The following is a 22,488-nucleotide window of genomic DNA, read 5'->3' on the forward strand; positions in this document are numbered from 1 at the left end:
GATTTAAATTGTCAAAATAATGTAGGGAAGGGAATAAAGATTACAGTCTCCACATCCCCAATTTTCTCAATTAAATTAATGCCATTAATGCCATTCCCTGGCTTTATTTAAGTAACAGAGGAGAAGTGGGAAATGTAATCATGTTTTTCCAGCAAAGCTATTAGTAAGGAAGCATTACTAAAGAAAACAATTCATAAGAATGACTCTTAAGTCTAAATCACAAATTATATTTAAATGTAGGCAATTCTTTGCTTTAAACAATACTGAGACATATGTGAAAAACATTTTTCACTACTAACTAATGTATATTTCTGTTAGTATTATAAAATATATAATTTTAAAACATTATTAATTCAAGAAAGTGTGCCATAGTAAAGGTTGTATGTATGTATGTATGTATGTATGTATGTATATGTGTATATATATGTATGTATGTATATGTGTATGTGTGTGTGTGTGTGATCATACCACAGCAGTAATCTTGTTACCACAGTAACAAGTCTGAGCTGGCCAAATAAGCCACCACCACCAGCACCACCACCCTAAATTAGAAAGAAAAAGGAAAACCCAGCTTCTTCCTGTGTGAAATAAATTGCTGGAACATTCAATAAAAAACAAACGAAGAATTTACCAAGTATGAAAAAATATTTTCATATTTTTAGGGATGACCAGGTGGGGTGGAGAAAATGAGGAAGATGGCTATAGCAAATTAAGCCAAGAAAACTGCATAGAAATGGCCACAAGATCACCAGGAATCAAAGAAAGCCCTTACATTTGAAGAATGCTCAGAAGAAAATATTACTGAAATTCCTGCTGCATCTGGTGTCAAAAATGGGCCATTTTACAAAGTGCAGTTACATATCATTTAGAAAAAGTAGGACAATTGCCTTTTAATACAAAACTGATGTAGCAGCTAGAACATGATCTTCTGTAGCAATAATGGGAATATTACATTTATTAACTAATAGTACTAAACAGCAAAATATCTAAGTAATTTATAGAGAATAACTCATGATTTTTAAAAATATATTCTTACTAATATTAAATATTAATATTTTTTAATTTAAAAATAATCAAATATCTACTAAGTTAAAATCTAACATGTACCATGTACCAGTACTTCTTTCTATATGTGACATTTAACTTGGGTGGTATACTAGTATGATTTGATGCAGGATCTGAAATCTGTTTATATTTATATGATCTGAAAGCAATGTAAAGGAATAGTTGCATAATATTTCTGGAGACTTCATCATGAAATCATGATAATTAATAAAACAATGCATTGACTGGGGCAATAATTAATATTTTAAAATATCCCTGTGGGTCAGGACTGTCAAACTCACATGGTCAGCAGGCTGGATGCGTCATGCACTGGCCATGTCCACGCCCAGTTTAGTGAAGAGGAAAAAAGGCACCATATGTCATGTGATGCTGCGATTATGCATGTTTGACATCCCTGCTAGGGATCAACTATTTCTTGTTTCTCTGATAGATTTTGGCCTCTGACCTACTTGTTTTTTTTAAATAATCTTTATTAGTTATACATTTTTTAAAGAGTAAAACATACAAATAGAAATACAATTTTAAACATACAACCCCCCCTCCCCTCCCCCCCGCGGTGACAGTCATTCACAGCCCAACTTTTTTTCCCTTCCTCATTGTTAGGTCTCTAAGCCACATCTTCTCATTACAAAATTCAGGGATCTATTACAATACCCACATTCACTTTTAACTTTCCCCGTTTTAAGTCCCTGCTGTTCTCCTTGTCGCCCACATATACCATAAGTTCCAGCTAAGGTAATGTTCCATTTCTCCTTTGTCCCTCAGCCAACCCGTCATTCTGTCCATTTCTGCACATTCATAGATCTTTTTAATTATAGCATCTTCCGACGGTATGGTAGTGGATTTCCAAAATTGTGCATAAGTTATTCTTGCGGCCACAATTATATGTAGGCTCAAATGCCATATTGAATTGCTCATGTTTTCTGGTTTAATGCTTAGTAGAAGGTTCTCGGGTTTCCATTCTATGCTTGCCCCGGTAACCTCTTTTAGCCATTTTTTAATCCTTTTCCAGTATTTCGTGGCCTCAGTACAGGACCACCAAATATGGTAGAATGTGCCATCCTTTCTTCCACATTTCCAACACAGTGGAGATAACCCAGGAAACATTTTGGCTAACCTCGTTGGGGGGAAGTGCCACCTATAAACCATCTTGTATATGTTTTCTTTGAATGCTGTAGATATTGTAAGTTTAATGGTCTTACTCCATAGATCCCACCATTTGCCCATTTCAATCTCATAGCCAAAGTTTCTCTCCCATGCTATTAGAAGGCTTTTATCCATCTCTTCATTAGCATCTTGGCAGGTCAAAAATTGATAAATCTTCGATAACATTTTCTTGTCTCCGCCAAACAAAATCTTATCTAGCCCCTGAGGGTTTGGGTAGATCCCAAACCATACCTTATCGCTTTTAAACCTGTTTCTAACCTGTAAATATTCCCACCATTCTAACATTATCTTTCAAATGCCTTGACGGCAGGAAGCCGTTCTGATCAGGGTGTATAAATTTATTAAGGAAGAATTTAAGTCTATCTGCCAGTATAGCTGCAAAGATTTTATAATCCACATTCAAAAGTGAAATGGGCCTATAGTTTTTAATTTGGGTACGCCTCTGACCTATTTGTTGATCCACTCGTCTCCTACATAAAAGTATACAAATTTCTTATAAAAAATAAAACGGCAGTTTTAACTTTACTAGTATAATAATATTGCTTTCTCTTAAGAGAGAATTTCAATCCATTTATATTATGTGAAATTAATAAAAATTCTATATTAAACTAAAACTCCAAAGATGGTAAATGAATAAGAATTAGTAGTGTGTGCTAACATATATATGCATGTATACTCGGCCGGCCAACCAGTCACACCTGTGTAGTACATATACAAATATATATTTTCCTCACGAACAGAGTAAAAAATGCTTGTTGTGATATTGTTAAAAATATAACAGAAAAGAATCATAAGGAAAGATAAAAGGAAAATAGACCTCTCAATACATACACACAAAACACTAAAAAAAAAATTAAATCCAAAGAAATTTGCAAGGCAAAAAACTATAATGTAGAAAATCAAAGAAAAAGAAAAATCAAAGAAAAAAAAATCATTTGGACGTCCAAAGAGTATGTTGATGTTCCAATATGCTGTAACAATCGCAAAATGACTTTCTTTTCCAAAGGATGGAAAATTTCCACCTGTAATATATTTTAGTAATGACTTGTTTATTTTGAGCATATGAGAACAAACTCTCCTATCCCAAACTAACACAAATAAAATAAAAGAATTTCCTCAGAAATAAATTCCTCAGCTGTAGATGGATCATAAAATTTCACACTTTATTTCTTGCCTGGACAAGAAGAAAATTACCGGGCGTGGGGGATGTTTTAGTTGTCCCTGTTTGTTATCTGACAGGCCTTAATAGATAGCTTTTAGTTGTCATTTCTCTTCTTATATTTCCCATTCAAGGCTTCCCACTCATTGTGATAAATTAAAACCTGATTCTATTTGAAAAACTAAAAAGCCTCACAGCAGTGATGCTAGGCTTCTGAGCCAAAGGGAAGCAAACATGTTTGAAATGCTATTTTAAATGAAACTGAACTTCTGATCTTTGGACGGCTTCTTCCATGAAAATGTTGTTACTGGCTGATATGGAATGATTAGATTATTTCTACAATGTAAATTATTTCTACAAATAAAATCCTGCAAATTATCGGTAGTCAATTAAAGTGGGATTTTTAAAAAAAAGCTTTTAAAATATTAACTACATCTGAAGAGATTTTTAACTACAGATTTTAAATTGAATAACTCTTGGTTCTTATAACTTAGATTTTTGTAAGTCCTCCATTTTTAAATTTAAAGATCTTATCAATCAAAGCTTTAATCTCCATCCTTGAACATGTTTAAATCGTAAAAAGTAACATTGAAACAATGCTATTTGTCTTTCTAAACTCTAATATAGCAACTGCTATAATTCAGAGGTGGTATTCAGCAGGTTCTGACCAGTTCTGAAGAACTGGTAGCAGAAATTTTGAGTAGTTCAGAGAACCAGTAAATACCACCTGTGACTGGCCCCGCCCCCATCTATTTTCTGCCTCCCGAGTCCCAGCTGATCAGAAGGAAATGGGGATTTTACAGTACTCTTCCTCTGAAGTGGGGTGGGAATGGAGATTTTACAGTATCCTTCACCTGCCACACCCACCAAGCCATGCCCACAGAACTGGTAGTAAACAAATTTGAATCCCACCACTGCTATAATTGCTATACATAAGAGAAAAGAAAAGAATCTTTCTGGATTGAAAGATTAAAGCAGAAAAAGGTTCCATTTCATTGGGACAAATGAGAAGACAACACATTTATTTTTAAATAGAAGAGATTTTTGACTGAATTCTATTAAAAAAACCTAAAAATTCTGAGGAAAATTTGAACGAGGTATAAATAGAGGTTTCAGAAGAGATTGTACATTTAAGGATTATAAATATCTAATGTGTAATATAAATAGAGCAAATGCTTCCCAAAAGAGATATTTTGCCCATTACTTTAAAAAACAGGATATCACTTTGTACAAGAGACTCATATTACTAAAGGGATAAAAAAATGATATATAACAATGTGGGTGAAGAGTTTATTTCAGCTGGTTTAAAGGGATGAAGCTGACCTGAGAAAATCTAAATTCAGTTTCCACCCAACCGATCAAAAAATTCATTGAGCTCTACCTACCTCTTAGGGTTGTTGTTGCATGCTATCTTTAGTTTTTAAAGAAAAAAAATGAAATACTGCCTAATTAATTACTAACTATTCAATTAATTAATTAATTTAACCATTCTTTCTTGCATGAAGAATCGAGTCAGAGTGATCAGGCAGTATTTGCTAGTATACTTGTTCAATTTAAAATATGGCTCTCCGGCATTGTTTAATTAGTATACCAAAGAACATTATTGAAAAAGCTATAAAGTATTTTATGTCACATTTTAGTAGTAACTACACTATTTTTATAGTGATTCATTTTGTACCAGTTGTGCCAAATTATATAAGTAGGAAAAAAGGAAAAATCTAAAGTACTGCATTCAAATAATAACTCCCTATCAGCAACCATTTTCCATTAGCACTCTAAGTCTGCTAATAAATATAAATAAATATTTTATTTTGCGCAGTTTTTCATTTTTCTAATATTCTTCATTTCTGTCCACTTTCATATCTGTTTATATTTTCCCCAGTCTGCATAAAAACCCACATGCAGGTCCATGCACATTTTTAATATGCAAATGTTTGTAGTCTGTTTTCATATTTACCCATTTTGGAAATTATTTTATGGCTGTTTTCCTAACGTGACAAGATTTTCAGATTGGTAAAAAGGGACACCTTTGACTGGGGGAGGGGGGGCTTGATTAAAAATTTTATATGGAGCAACAAAAATTTTCATACAACGCAAAAATAGTATTGTAATATTTTTTTTATTTCAACATAACTACAATTTACAAATATAAATTGTAATTGTTGCCAAACATCAAAATTTTGATCGCATGACTATGAGGATGCTGCAACGTTCGCTAAGTGTGAAAATGGTCGCTAAGTGTAAAAAATGGTCATCAGTCACTTTTTTCAATGCCATTGTAACTTTGGTCACTATACCACCTTTCTTGCCACAGTTCTTAAGTGAATAACTGCAGCTGAGAAGTTAGTAACATAAGTGAATCTGGTTTCCCCATTTGACTTTGTCAAAAAGTCACAAAAGGCAATTGTAAGACCCCAGGACACTGAAACCATCATAAATACGAATCTGTTGCCAAACATCAAAATTTTGATTGCGTGACTATGAGGATGCTGCAACGTTCGCTAAGTGTGAAAATGGTCGCTAAGTGTAAAAAATGGTCATCAGTCACTTTTTTCAATGCCATTGTAACTTTGGTCACTATACCACCTTTCTTGCCACAGTTCTTAAGTGAATAACTGCAGGTGGTATTTTATATTTTGGATAGAATCTTTTTTTTAAATAGTCTAAGACAATTTAAAAAAAGAATCCACAAAGAATAAATTGAAGTAAAACATTTCAAACTATTTCACAGCGAATAAATTGAAGTAAAACTATTTTTAAAAATTCTATGCACAATATATTTCAAAGTATTGTGCATAGGATTTAAAAAAATGGTTTCACTTCAATTTATTTTGGATAGAATCTTTTTTTAAATAGTCTAAAACAATTTAAAAAAAGAATCTACCCAGAATAAAACTATTTTAAAAAATCCTATGCACAATAAATAAAATATTATTTTAAAATACATTAAAAAAATAAAAGAAAAAAACCCGGCTCACTTACCAGCAGGCAGGCACTCCAAGTCAATCCAGAATGATGTAGATGTTAATACAAAGAACTGAGCAAATTAAAATGTTGAAATTAGTCTCCCATTTCACCATTTTTCCCACACGAGCTGACCTCCAATCTCCGTGCCCCTCCCCTCCGGGAAATCCAGGAAGGAACACTCGCTACTTCTCTAGCCAAGTATTTCCTGGAGCTCTATGGTACTGGGTCATCTTTTCTTATAAAAGTGAGTAAAATGAGCCAGGGGGATTCCATTTTCTTGCTATAAAGTTTTAATATCTTCAATGAAAGTACTGAGACAGAGAGAGGGGTTAGACAGAGTGTCTTTTGTCTTGCCCCGGTTAGGATTTCTTAAGCAAATCCACTGGGCTTTCAACATGAAGCCAGAAAATCGGGACTTTTTTAAAACGCCCTGGGACACGGGACAAATTGTTATAAACCATGACTATCCCGCCAAAATTGGGACGTCTGATCACCTTATGTTTTCCCTAAGTTCAAAAATGGTTCTACAGCTTTTTTATTTGTTCAATTAACTCAAAAAATGATTTTAAGTATTTATTGTTTATGAGAGTTGAATTTCAACAAAAACTATGGATAACAAAACTCCAAATAAAAAAACCTTCATTCAATGCCAAGAAAGTTAGGTGCCAATACCCGTGGTCATCTCTTTTCTCCTCCAATTTTTCACAGCAGTTCTCTGCAGGGGTGAAATCTACTTATTTTCACTACCAATTTGCCAATGTGAGCATGCTTGCTCCACTCACACTCATAACCTCCGTGAATGCGCAGGACCTTCCGCGCATGCGCAGAGCATCAAAAATGGATGTGATAACGTCCAGGCGGGCGGGCGGGCGGAGACTGCTACCAAGTACACCTGCAAATGAAAGTAGAACAGCGAGGGGTGGGAATCTGCTATTCCATGCGATTTAGATTAGCTAGAAAACAGGAAATCCTGCTTTCTAGCTAATATAAATCGTGCATCACAGCTGATCGTTGAAAATACAGGTTCACTCGAACCAGTAGCATTTTTTAATTACCAATTCAGGCAAAGTGGTAATGTGTTTTTACTACTCGTTTGTGCGAACCAGTCCGAAGCGGTAGCATTTCATCCCTGGTTGTCTATGAAATATATTTTTATTTGCTTCTTCTGACTTGCTCCTGGCAGATCTTACTGGGTCAGCCCAATCACAAGGCTTCTCATGGAAGCTGTTTTTCATTTTCATCTTTGCTCACAGTGGCATCACTGCTCTTTAATTCATACCTGTAATGGAGGACTCTGTCAATCATGCTGCTGGGCAGCAGTGCTACCCACAGAGTGCTTGTGGGTTGCAAGCAACACTAGCATCCAACAGTGTAATTGAGAGATCCACAGGGACATTTTACAAGCTACACAATATTTTAGGATGAAGTTAAAAGGTTCCTTTACTGAGATAATAAAAGATGTACAAAAGCCACTATGAGTCACATGGTGCAAATAGGGTGTTCTCATCACCAGTCAAATGAGTCACTCCCAAAAAGCCACTAGGGTAATCAGGCTAACTCAGAAGGATGCATCACAATCAGATTTGTGCAGACAACCTAATCCTAGCCTTTAACCTAATCCTAGCCCTAGCCTTTATACTTTACCCACCCACAAAAGTCTACCTACCACTTTGAGTATCTGTGAAGTAAACAAGGCAAAAACTATTGATAACTACGTGTAAACCTTTACGTGTATATTGCAGTCTGATCATTATTAATCATAGACATATAAAACAACAGTTAACAAGATCATGAATAATGAAGGTGAACTATACGTTGATATATAACTCTAATTATATTAATACCAATTTAGGAATTGTAAAATTATATTTTTTCATATTGTTGAACTGTTCATGTCTCTCAGAAGTAAATGAGGTAAATATGTACAAAAATGTGTTAATTCAATTAATATTTCACCTATCTCTACATCTATCTGAGCCCTATGACCTTTAAGTATAAAACATAGCTAAACCATATATTTTTCAAATTTCACAAACCTATTAAATCAATCACTGATAATACAACTGCAAGTACTATATTATATCAGATAGTTAAACATTATAAACTAATATTTTTCATGCTTTTTCTCTTTTCATACTTTTTCTAGACACTTACAGAGAAAACTATATACCAGTTCCTGACTTTCCCCTAACACTCCTAGAACTAGAGGAAACCTGTCAAAGTTGTATCTTCTGTATATTTAATTTTTATTTAATCAAATTAAGATACTCTGACTCATCTGGACAGTATGCAATATAATAAACAATAAATATACAACAAAACTCAAAACATGATGAGATCCAGTCACTTGGTAGAAAAATTTAGACAAAACACATCTAATAAGACATTCCATCCACCCTAACCTAAGGCATGGGAGAATTAGATCTCACAGTGCCAGTTGTAAGTCAGAGACATTTCAGGGAAGATTTCATTCAGAGGACAGGTGCCATTTCCTGGTTTTGATAGTTGGCATTGTTTAATTAAAGAAACCATGCTAACTGCTGGGATGTATTAGCCTAGCAGAAATTTTGGGATATATGGTCTTTCAAACATGGCCCTATGTTTTGTTGGGCTTTATAAATGGTGACCAGCACCTGGAATTGTACCTTAGTATGTTGGCAGCCAGTGCAGCTCCCAAAGATGGACTGCTCAGAGGTGCCTCCCAAAGGTGCCTTGTATTCATACCAAGGAATGCTCATTACTACCTGTACACTGCATTCTGAATTGGTTGGAACTTTTGAGTGGTTTTTAATGGCATTATCACACAGAGTGTGTTACACTAATGAAGCTGTGAGGTGACTAGAGCATGGGTGACTGTTGGAAGGGCCTCCTGATGTAGGGAAAGGTGATGCAGGGAACTGGCACATTGGATGGACTTGTGCAAAGGTTGCCTAGTCATATATGCCACCTCTTCTTCAAGAAAGATCTCTGTATCCAAGAAGAGCCCCAGCTTCATATGATGTTAAGCAGGAATAGAAAGAATATTGAACCTGGTGTAACCCACGAATGACGGGAAGCTTAAAGGACCCCACCAACTTTGACAGGAACTAGCCATGGAGGAAGAGGAAGAGAACCATTGTAAAATGGTGGTTCCCGACCCCCACAGGTGGTCCAGAAGGATACTGTGGCAATTGTATTGAAGCCACTGAGAGTTCAAGGAGTAGAAGGGGCGATGTGCCCATCTAATCTATGCCTCAGGTTCATCAGCAAGTATAACCAAAGTTGAATCCTGAAACCTACTTGAATGGCTCTAGATACTGTAATTTAAGTTATGCATGAAGAATCAGGTTTTGCTGCTCTCTACCAGTAGAAACATTGAACTAACATGTGATTCTCCATTGTTGGAGGGATGGCAAGATGAAGAGCTGGACAGTACAGCAGCTATAAGCAAGCAAAATGCTCTGCAAAGTAATATATTTTTTCTATTTTTGGACCTTTCTTCATTCTTGAATCTTATCCCCTTTTCAAAAATGCAGTACATACTGTATATTGTAATATTGGCCAGAGATAAATGTAGTTTGGATTTACAGGATTACTATGTTTAAAATTCATAATATAGTCATTGGCAGCTATTTAATGCCAAGTACCTACTTTCCTGCATAACAGATATGGGAACCTAAGGAACAAAAAGCATGTTCGTATTTGCCTGTAAAGTTATCATACATTTATTCCCAGTTTTACAGCCTTGATTACACAGTCACCATCTTATGATAAAGGTTTCTATATGTTGTAGAAATTGCAAACTCAGTGAAGTAAACAAGTTTTCTAAAGACTCTAGTAGAATAAACATAATTTAAATGAGTCTGAACTATCACTGACCAACGCTTAAAGGTTGTAATATATAACTTTTATACATTTTAATTTGATTGCACCTCACACATAAGAGGGGGATTGGGAGCATTGTCAATTGATCAGTACATCTTACTTGAAATCTTTAGAATGATAAAGTCATCTTTTGAAAGTCAGATGTTGCACCCAAGGTTGTCTATCAAATGCTATATTAACTAGGAAGGGAAGAAAACAAGATTGCATTCCATCTCTGCTTTTGTTTCAGATTAACAAAAACAACATGATGTGTTACTTTTATAAATGACACTTTGATCTTCCAAATTGCTTTATTCATAATAATTGACTGTTAATGTGTTTTATACAATAATGCAGGGAGATTGGCTTGGAAATCAGTTATAAAAAAGTAAAATTTTGAGTTGTATCAGAGATGAACTGCTGACATGGAAATAGATAATCAAGTGGTTTACAGATTTCAAACACTTATGAGGGTTTTCCCATATATATGATGTTGGGGAGACCATTCCTTTATTGCTCAAAATGCTCAGACGAATATAACTGCAATCATTTTTTTTTTGTTTGAAAGAATGTCGTACAAGCAGCCTTCAAATTATTTTTGGCCCTGAAAGAATTGTTTTTATTTCAAGAGAATTATTGACAACGTGAATAACTTTCAAGTAATTACTGCTATTGTGAATGTAATGTTTCTTATTTTTTGCTTCTGAAAATAACTTGCAAACTTCTTTTCATTTCAATCTATCTTGAGATAATTAATCAGGATTTAATCTATAATTATTTAGCTTGATGTTAAATATCAATTACATAGTTAGGGACTATGTAATTTGAAATGTAATATTATTACTTTTTAAAAAGTATTAAAATATCTATCAATATTATTTGTTGTTCACTTTAGGGAAGCAATGTTATGGAGGATCAGGATCTCTTGGAAATTGGAATACTTAATTCTGGACACAGGCAAAGGATTCTACAGGCAATTCAGCTTCTTCCAAAGGTATCCTTCTTGTTGTTAAAATTAAATGTTTTATGATTTTAATATTTTTGCGATTCAATGAAGATGCATTTCCCCCCAAATAATATTGTTGTGTATTTATTGATTTGTCCAGTGAATTCCTCCAATAGCTAATTTAATATCACCATATCTTGCTTTCTGATGTACAAATATTCCTTGTCCAGTCCTCTGTTCCAAAAATCTTAATTTTTCTATTGACCAAACTATGTGCACTCTTAAACAAAGGAATATTTTTCATCCTATTTGACATGTTCCCCAGATTTCAGTAATTTTAGACTCTTTAATCCAAATAAAATAATGATTCATCAGATTCATTGCTGAAAATATCTTAATCTACTCAATATCTAGATGCAATAGCTAATTTAATATCACCATGTCTTGCTTTCTGATGTACAAATATTCCTTGTCCAGTCCTCTGTTCCAAAAATCTTAATTTTTCTATTGACCAAACTATGTGCACTCTTAAACAAAGGAATATTTTTCATCCTATTTGACATGTTCCCCAGATTTCAGTAATTTTAGACTCTTTAATCCAAACAAAATAATGATTCATCAGATTCATTGCTGAATATATCTTAATCTACTCAATATCTAGATGCATGATGAAAATCATATTTCCACATGGAGAAAGGCAGGAGAGAAGTTATTCCTTATTTATGTGCACAAATCTAGCACCATGGGGGGGGGGCGGTATTAGAATACTTGGGAAAGTTTTTTTAAAAAAAAACACAATATTTTGGAAAAGATTTTCAGAAACAGCCTTATAAATAGAGTATCCTGTAAATAGACTGACATTGTTTCTAATTATCAGCTCTTGTATTTGTTGTTAACATTCTGAACTAGATGCAGCTTTTTCTGTTTTTCTACTGTCCTGATTCCTCTGTTTTCCATTTATGGTAATGTGTTCTGCTTTTAATAGCTTTTCTATATATTTAATATATTTTAAGTAATAATTTAAAAACTGTATTGCTTTTAATCTAACTATGTACCCAATGGTCTTTGCTCTGTCAGACTGGAGACACTCTGAATCCTATCAGCAAAACAATAGGTCCCTTGAAGTGTGCCTTCTCTATCATAGTACCCATCTTGTAAAACAACCTCCTCACAAGATGCGGCTAGCCCCAAACCTCTTGGCTTTTGGGAATACCTGGCTTTCACCTGAAGCATTGAAGCCAGGAAGTTAATGGGTCTGTGATGTGCAATCGTTTTGTTTCATATCCCGTCAGGCCTGGGGATAAGACTTTACTCTCGCCCCTCCCGAATGTTGAATGAATGTTGGGTTTTTTATTGCTAATTATCTTTATTCACATTTTCTTTTTGTGTTTTGTCCTGCACTCCCCTCCTCTATTATAGTAAGCCGCCCTGAGTCCCCTCAGGGAAAAGGGCGGCCTATAAATGCTTAATAAAATGGGAAAAAAAATATGCTGATGTTGTGACTTTTAGGGACCTCAACTCAGTTGCTCTCAATTTGATTTCTATAGATTGATGATTTTTTATTTTTGTTCCTTGCTAAAAGTTTCCTTAGGTAGATTTGTTTGCCAGGAAAAGTAACACAAATCTCTAAAATATTAATATTAATTAACATATGATACAATAATACCTCTTTAATCCAGTCAGATGCTTGTGTGATCTTTGTTGGAAATTTTTTCAGTGCTTTAAACAATCTCTCTTGCAAATCCAAAAAGAAAAAAGAAAGAAATTATTCAAATTGACCTCTAGATTGTTATTTTTAGTTTTCTCTTTGTGATAACAAGTTCTTACTCACTCAATCATGTTTTCCTTGGGTAAATTTTGTTCATATTTTGTTCTGTAACATCTTATTCTGGGAACATACTGTTTCCAAAAAGAGGCAACATAGCTGACATAATTAATTCAAAAACCTGAAGTTGGTCCTTGACGATATCTTTGATTGTCATTTTAAGTTACTTTTGTATTGCCTCTCCAATCTCAAAAAACATTTCTTTTTCCCACAAAGATGCAATTGCTCTTTAACTCTGTAAAAATCCAACATTTTGATGTTTTCTGAGTCCTTAACTCATTTAAAACTTTTTGTATGAAAAATGTTGTCTCACTTTTTGCTGTTTATTTTATATCTTCATATTCCTAAATTAAGAATAGAAACAACTCATCCACTTTTATCTAAATTCTTTGAGGCAGTTATTAGATTTATTTATTTAATTTATTTATTTATTAGACTTATATACCGCTTCATAGAGCTTTCAGCCCTCTCTAAGCGGTTTACAGATTTTTAGCAAATTGAGTCAGCAAATTGCCCCCACAGTCTGGGTCCTCATTTCATCCACCTTGGAAGGATGGAAGGATGAGTCAACCTTGAGCCGATGAGATTTGAACCGCTGAACTGCAGATAACAGTCAGCTGAAGTGGCCTTCAGTACTGCACCCTAATCACTGTGCCACCTCGGCTCTTTTATAGTTAAATGGTAGCTAGCAAGGGAAGTGAGAGAACTTTGAAAAAGGCTCAATTGGCAGCTGGAGCAATTTTGGCAAATTCCCTTGTCTCCCAATCCCCCTTCCCCAAGATCACTCTTCTTGTTTCTTTGGGAGAAGCAACTGTAAGGAGAAACAACTTGGGCAATACTGTATCCTCTCTTTGTCCAGAGAGGATTGTAGGAGCTGAACTACTCATAGGCCCCCTATTTATGGCCATATCTGCTGTGCTTTGCACAAGTTATCTTCAACCCCATGAATCAGAAGTTTCTTGCTCTTTCCCTTTTACTTGACCCCACATTCTTCCTTCATATAATTGGTTGATTCCTTCTCTCTGTATGACACACTATCTTAGTAGACCTTTGTACAGTAATTTTGTAGTCAGTCTACATTCCTAGAGGGCCCATTCCTAACCATGTCTCTTCTTGTTTTACCACATACACTTCTTAATTACTTGGTTTCTATTGAATTCAAGTTATATTTCTTCTGACATACTAATTTCCATATAATAGTCTAGGTAAAGACACATTTCTTGATGGCATCATATTTATCTGAATATTAATTATTAATTAATTATCATTAGATGTCTATGTAGTTACACCAGCCATTTCAAAAATTGAACTAACAACCCCCTGCCTTTACATGCAGTCCAGAAACTTAAAATAAAACTAGTGGCTGCAGTAATAAAAACTACCTTTACCACTTTTGTTTACACTTCTGTAGATGTCCTGAATAGGGACAATGTAGCCCCAGTATCTGTCTTTATATACTGCCCTTATGTATGGCCTTAAATCTTCAGATGCCAAATGGAGTAACTCATCACATATGTGCTGAGTCCAGCCCTTGCCACATAACACCACTGCTGAAAATGCTTCCCTAGCAGCATATCTGCTATTCAGACACATATCACTTAGGCTATGCTGTCATTCTATAGAACACTAAATAACTTGGCAATCAGATAGAAGGACTTCTGTCTCTCACACAGATGTACCAAACATAGTCATTAGCAGAAATCCTGCTAGTTGTGCTCATATAACCATTCTTTCAAGATTGAAATTTTAGCTCATAATTTTTTTTAGCAAATCTAGAGAAAATGTATTTTAGAAATGCAAGAACAGTATTATAGTGAATTTTGACACTTTCTTGTGTTGTAAAGATTTATTGTTTTGTACTATCAATGAACATATGCTAGTGATCATACACATATTCATCATTCTTTCATAAACATGTTTACCTAAACACATAGAGTACGTCAATACTTTCATGTAAACAATTTTCTTTAATATTTATATACATGCATGTATAAATCCTGATATTATTTTATCACATAAAATCTTATCCATGTGTATAAATGCATACATAAACATCTTCTTGGACACATGAACACAAGTTCGATATTATCCCCATACTGTTGTACTGCACAAGAGGAACTCATTGTTTAACAGAAGTAAATGTAAGTCTAAAAGAGCATCAGTACTATAAACAAACAATTATTGGACAAGCAATCTCCCAAACAACACTTGGAAGCATGCCTCTGGTCAGGCACTTTTTGATAAACATTTACAGGAAAGCAGAAAGAAGCCTATGTCATCAGCTAGCACTGCCATACATGAGAAACATCTCTGAAAAAGCCAACAGACTATTAAAACCACACGGCATTACTATAACAGGCAAACCCACTAAATCTCTCCAAACTTTAAGTAAATTAAAAGACCCACTAGCTGAAGAAGAAAAAAACAGAAACCAATGATGATGGATATTGTTAAATCAATGATTGATAATGATAATAATGTAATATTTGTATTGACATGATAAAAGGGAAATTGGATATAAATTGTAAACAGTGATTAAGAAAGGAGGTCTCGAAACTTTGTTATTAAACATAATTAATTTTTATTTAGAAAGTGTCATAAAGATGTAATGTTGCTGGATGATATTGAAAATAGATAACGGAATGCCATCATGTGGTTTTGCTTTAAATTTTGGAATATTTTAAATAAAGGGACGTAAAAACAATCATAATCATATGAAGATTGAGGTATGCTGATTGTAATATATATAAATATATTTGATTTAAAACATATAACTTGATATGATTGTAGGTGATGATTGTGGAAGGGATGCATGAAAGCTCTTTGTAACCAATTGACACACTCTTTACAATTTGTAATGGAAGATATTTTTGTGGTGTTTGTTGTGTTTTGTCTGTTTGTGTTTATTCAAAAATAAAAAAAATATATAATAAAAATACAGAAATCAACTACTACATACAATGTAAGGACTGTAACAGTCAATATGTAGTACAAACAGACAGAAACTAGCAGAGTGCATCTACAGTGAGTAGTCACAAGACATGAAAACATCGTAATGTTTTAACACATGGACAGACTCAACCATAATTTCAATTGGGAAACTGTCAACATCTAGACTAAGCTAAATAAAAAAATATGAGGAAATAACTTCAAGAAATACAGATAGTATACAGATAAGTCAGCCATCAACAGGCACCTAGAGATAAACAACATTTGCACAACATTTCCAAAGAAACAATAAAAAAGCTAAAAGCAAAAACAAAAAGACCAAAAGGCTATTGCAATGCACTGTATATGGGGCTACCCTTGGAGATTATTTGCAGTTTATAGCTAGTGCGGAGGCCAGTGGTTCAGACAGTTTGGGGTTGGCCCCTGTTGTACCACTACTCTGTGAGCTACATTGGTTGCTAATCTGCTTTTGGGTACAATTTAAGGTGTTGCTAATCACCTTTAAAGCCCTTCATGGCGTAAGTACACATTACTTGAAGGATCCCACTCCATTAGGATTGGTCCATCCCACTCATGCCAGCAGAGGAGGCATGCTATGGGGCCCATCAGCATAATTGTTCTGGTTGGTGGGGTCCTTCTCTGCTATTATTCCTGCCCTCTGGAACATCTTGTTCCCCAATGTGAGGTTGGCCCCTTTCATAAGGACTTAAAAGACCTGGATCTGCCAATTGGCCTGGGCCTCAATGGGTGAAACGCACAGTGATAGGGGTTGATCAAGTAAAACCTCCCCATTCTATCCCTGCCCTCCCCCTGTATCCTTAAAGATTAATCTTTGCTTTTAATTTATTTACATTGTAATATAGATATATTTTATGACTGTAAGTTGCCTAGAATTATTTTATGGGGAGACCACTAGGTGGCCAATAAATTTTATTAATGAATAAATAAATCAAGGAGCTACAAAAGTGAAAACCATACCCCCACCAACACTGACTGGGCAAGCTACTGTATATAAATAGAGAGCAAACCCTGCTTTCTTCTACCACAAAGACGTTACCTACCATCCAGGTAAGAAAATGTCTGCAAGCAAACAACCGAGCTCAAAGAGCACTAAGGACTCCATGGTTCAATCCTCACCCACATATATTCTCTTCTAAGGGGGGAAAGAATCAAGCCGAGGTGGCACAGTGGTTAGAGTACAGTACTGCAGCCACTTCAGCTGACTACTAGCTGCAGTTCGGCGGTTCAAATCTCACCGGCTCAAGGTTGACTCAGCCTTCCATCCTTCCGAGGTGGGTAAAATGAGGACCCAGACTGTGGGGGCAATATGCTGACTCTGTAAACCACTTAGAGAGGGCTGAAAGCCCTATGAAGCAGTATATAAGTTTAACTGCTATTGCCATTGCTAAAGAAACAAAAATGTAAGATTAGACAAACACATAAAAAGGGATTTTATTTTATAGTAAAATGTTTATTGTAAATAAAATTGAGATTTAAGCAGAATGTAAATGTTTTAAATAAATAAGCAAATAAATTAAGGATAGAAATGTCTGCATGTAAGAAGTACATGTAGTACCTAACTTATGACCATAATGAATCCTGCCAGTTGTAAGTCATGGCTGTTGTTAAGTGAGTTGCTCATGTCATTATCTTGCTTAATTATCAAAAATTGTGCTTTCCCTGTTGCAATCATTAATCAACTATGTAGGTTTTAAGTGGAGTACAGGGACCTAAGGAGTTGAGGATGTCCTGGGAGACCTGGTGCAGGCCTAGGCCTGCATTGCAACCTCCTTCACCCCAAGTCATTTAGTGATCTGCTTCCAGTCTTGCATGGTCCCCAGAGGCCATGGGACTGCTTCTTTTCTTGCTGAGTCTCACTCGTTCCTCCCATTCCTTTCTGAAGATTGCCTTCAGGAAGAAGCAGCCAAGCCACCACAGAGCCTTGCTATAGAGAGGCTGTGTGGAGTGTGGTGCTGTTGCAGAAATGGGTTCCATTTTGGAAATGATCACATTTCTCACAATCTAAGAACTGTGTTCGCTCTCAAAATGGTCCCTGCTTCTGGGATGGCATTAAATAACTTTTCTGTATGGAGGCCTCAGGGTGGATTGGCTAGTTCTTCTTCCACCTTTCAAAGGTGATCTCCCAGACTCCATATAGAAAGTTGAAGACTACCTGTAAAAAGACATATTATTTTGCCAATGTATTTGACAACATACACAGGAAAGGGAAGACGAAAACTTCTTTCAGCTGCCTACCATGAACTCTTTTATGTGTATGTATGTTTGTGTTCATCAATTCCATATCCAAACTAACTGTAATTCCCCCCATGTGGCACAAAGTCATGCAATTTAGAGGCATATTACAAATAGCCTCCCTTGAAGAAATTTAAAGAGTATTATATTAGAGCAGTGTTTCTCAACCTTGGCCACTTGAAGATGTCCGCGAATGCTGGCTGGGGAATTCTGGGAGTTGAAGTCCGGACATCTTCAAGTGGCCAAGGTTGAGAAACACTGTATTAGAGGTACATTTTAGTATTTTTCTAATTTAAATATTATGATATAATGTTCTTTTTATTTTATTTATTACAACAAATCTAATAATGATAATGCACTTCAAAATTACTTTGAATTTTTATATTTCAGATGAAACAGACAGGCAGTGATGGCTATAACCCCACCTCTGTAGCAGAATGGCTAGATTCTCTGGAACTGGGAGATTATATCAAGCCCTTTTTGATAAATGGCTATACATCAATGGACCTTGCAAAGAAAATATGGGATATTGAATTAATTAACGTAAGTTGATCCATTTCTTTCTTTTTACATCATCTCAATTGTAATTCTAATGGATGAAAATGTTTTACTTTTTCAACATAATGTGGCTAATGACTTAGCTGTGTTCAGAAAATGCTGAGACTCGGCAATTCAGAACTGCTTCTACTTAAGCAGATATACTAGGCTATTCCTGCTAGCCCAATTCTCCAATGTCGCATCCTTTTTTCCCATTCAGTCATGTCCAATTCTTGAAGATTACTTGAACAAGTCCCTGCACTTCTCTTAGCAAGATTTTTCAGAAGTGATTTATCATTGCCTTCTTCCTAGGGCTGAGAGAAACTGACTGGCCCAAATTCACACAACTGGCTTACTTTTAGCTGCACACAAACATATTCACACTGAGACATGTTGCACACTTGTCACCTTCACACTTTCTTGTTGCCATTTTACAACAGTATAAGAAAACAAAAAACACAATTATAAAAGTATTATTTTCTTTTCATGATTGCTTTTAATAAGGGATTATTATATCAATAGTCTCTCATCTTTGCAAAATATTTGATTTCATATTATGTAAGCATACGTATAAGGTATATATAATGAAACTATTTTCTATACCCAATGATTTTATTCACAGATAAGAGTTGGTATCTCAAATAATATTCAGTTGAAAATTTAAATGTGTATTCCAAGACTAATTTCAGAGATACAATAGCAACATTGTGTTGATATCAAACAATATCAAACAAAACAAACACAAACTTTTTGGGACTATCTCAATTTTAATTGGAACAGTTTTGTTTTTAGTGGTAAGTCATACAGATTGTGCTGACCTTGTTTGAAAGTATTAAAATATTACTTTGTGTCCCTCTTGAAATTTTAGAGAAATCTTATTAAGAGTAACAGTTTATGGCATACTAGAAAAATGTCTACCATTTCTATAAACATTTTTCTCCTGAAACAAATGACTATTCAATTTTTGGGGATAATGTATTCAAATGAGATGATTCCAGAAGAATGCATTTTGCTCTTTTCTTCTGACCTGGACAACGTCTTTTCTAAAAAATACTACTTTTGATACATTGAGAACTGTAACTACCTGTTAGGTAAGCTTCCTGTTGGGAGAGCGAGTGCGTTCAGAGAAGCGTTGTGAGAGTTGTATTGGAGAACACACAAACCAGCATACAGAGACACTGCAGTTTAAATAGGCTTTTACTTTCGTGGAAATAGAGGTATCAGAGTCCATCAAACAGTCCAAGTCATACACGGATAAGACGGTCAGTCATCAATGTCTTTCAGTTAAGGGATAATCCAAATAACATAGTCCTGTATCATATAATCAGTTCAGTACTCAAAGTTTGCTAGCAGTTGCAAAAACTTAGAATAGCTCATGGCACTTTCTAACAGCCAGCTTCCAAAACACTCAGATCAGATCAGCCCAGCATCTAACAAACAAAGAGCTAACAGCCACTCCCTTTTATGGCCGATTGAGGAAAACAGCAACCAATCACATTTTATAGTATGATTTAAGGAAACAGGTATAGCATTGTTACATGATTTATATATTGCCAACCCAACTGTTAGATTACATTCCTAACACTACCTAAGGGGGAAAAAAGAAATCTTTTACTTTCCTAATTATCCCAAATGATATTTTCAGGTTAAGAACCACAAATTAATTCTTTTCATTTACTGAACTTCAGATTTTCCTTCAGATTTGGGGAAATTATCACACAAACAATAATTTATGATAAATCATGTTATTACTTAACAATTTATTACAGGGTTAGTTTATAGAATGTTCCTCATATGAGCCATCCAATTAACCTTGTTTCTTGGAATCAGCCTGGCCTCCTTTTCTTGGCAAGATTTTTGGAAGTGCTATTACCTTCTTTCTGAGTATAAGAGGGGGTGACTGGTCACCCAGCTAGCTTTGCTGCCTAAGGCAGGACTAAACCTCAGACAGTGACGTGTGGTGAGGTTTATGGCTGGTGAGGCAAGTGGACACAGAGGCAGGGTGTTCGGACGCCCTGGCGCTGTGTCCACCATAGACGGGACGCCTCTATGTCGGACACAGCGCCGGGTCTTTGGCGAGTCTTTGGTGGGGCCTCTATGGCAGACACAGCGCAGGGGTTTTTCGAAAGCCCCACCAAAGCCCCGGCACCGTGTCTGACATAGAGGCATCCCAAAAGCCGGAAAGCCCCAGGGCTCTGTCCGACATAGAGGCAGGATCCCTCTAAGGTGGACACAGCGGCAGGGCTTTCGGAAGAGCTCTACCACACCAAGGGAGAACCCATCTTTCTCCCCTCTCCTATAAAACAGCATCAGAAGGAGACAGGGGCAGATTATATTAATGAAGACACCCCACACTTAAAGTGGTTCCCCTTAGATAGGAAATGGAAAATGATTATAAACATGCCTGCTGAATGGTCAGCCTCCTCGCTTTAACAGTTTTGGGTTGCCAACTTCAACTCAGACACTTCCCAGCTGTGGGGTTTCCTACTGCCAAATAAATGCGTTTATTTATGGGAATGGTTCTGAAATATAAAAAAAAGTGCCAGCCTGCGCGCCAGGAGAGGCGGGTAAAACACACACACACACACACACACACACATTACTTACAATAATACAATTACTTACAAATTACATTAATTTTGAATTCCTCCCCCTCCCTCCGACCCACATACCTTTTCCAGCTGTTTCACAGAGGATTTCAACTCTGCTCTTGTCTGCCATGATGAAAATGTAAAAGGAAAAAGGCAAGAATTGCTGAGGTCAGGCTGGATTAGCTGCTGCCAGAGTACCCAATGGATGACTCTGCTTAACTGTTTAAAAAGCCTCTAAAAAAAGTGCCCTCTACAGGAGGAGGCGAGAGAACCACGTGCCTCATCTACATAAGGAATTTTTCGGCTTTTAACCCTTGTTTAACTCTGCTCGAGTGATCATAAAGATAGACTAAATGTAGAGGGCACTTTTTTAAGAGGCTTTTTTAAACAGTTAAGCACTAAGCAGAGTCATCCACTGTGACTCTGGCAGCAACTACCTCAGCCTTTTTCCATTTGCATTTTTTTTTCTTTTCATGATGACAGTGGTGAGGTCCTGCCTCCCCTGACTGCATGTCCCTGATCTCAGAATATCCTAACCTCTATTCTAGTGGTTTTTAACCATTTATATCAAACTGGTTCTCAGATGATGTTGCTTGAGTATCATAGTTACACTTCAAAATTTTACAATCTACAACTTTCTACTTTTGTTTTTAAGCAAATGTGCTAACATACAACCACATCTAAACTACCTATCACATAATATGACATCTAAAGAATTTACAACATTCTACATTCAGGCAATTCAGATTCTCAGGATTTTGACAGTTGTTGTAAATCTAGAGATTTGCATTGGGAGCCAGTATAGTGTGGTATCATGATTAAGTTGTTGAAATGAAAGTTGGAAACCCCTGGTTCAAGTCCTCCTTCAGTCACAGAATCTCAATGGGTGATTTTGGGCCAGTTATTATCTCTCACCCCAAACTATTTTATTTGGTAGTACAATAGTTGTGAAGAAATAAAAAGCAAAAGAGTTCTGTATACACTATCTTAAGTGGAATATAAATCTAACAAAAAATCATAAACAGAGGAAAAGTAGGAGACCTCTATCAACATAAGTCATAAGAGTCCAAAACCAGAAGACAGTAAGACCCATTATTATATGCATGAATTAGACTCAAATGCCTGGAAGAAAATGAAACTAGATTCTAGGAATCTAGTTAAGGGCATTTGTCTGTAATTCCTAAAC

At 35.6% G+C, this 22,488-nt stretch overlaps 1 protein-coding gene across 16 annotated transcripts in view; it reads left to right on the plus strand.

Annotated features, from left to right (window-relative positions):
- Window positions 1-22,488, plus strand: part of ANKS1B (ankyrin repeat and sterile alpha motif domain containing 1B) — a 303,824-nt gene that overhangs the window by 156,138 nt on the left and 125,198 nt on the right. For all 16 annotated transcript variants that reach the window (XM_032221361.1, XM_032221357.1, XM_032221359.1 and 13 more), the window contains 2 exons: window positions 11,097-11,195; window positions 18,565-18,717. In XM_032221361.1, coding sequence (XP_032077252.1) covers window positions 11,097-11,195; window positions 18,565-18,717 — 252 coding nt within the window. The remainder of the gene's footprint in view (window positions 1-11,096; window positions 11,196-18,564; window positions 18,718-22,488) is intronic.

The sequence above is a fragment of the Thamnophis elegans genome, chromosome 7, assembly GCF_009769535.1.
Source record: "Thamnophis elegans isolate rThaEle1 chromosome 7, rThaEle1.pri, whole genome shotgun sequence".
In the NCBI taxonomy this organism is placed as follows: domain Eukaryota; kingdom Metazoa; phylum Chordata; class Lepidosauria; order Squamata; family Colubridae; genus Thamnophis; species Thamnophis elegans.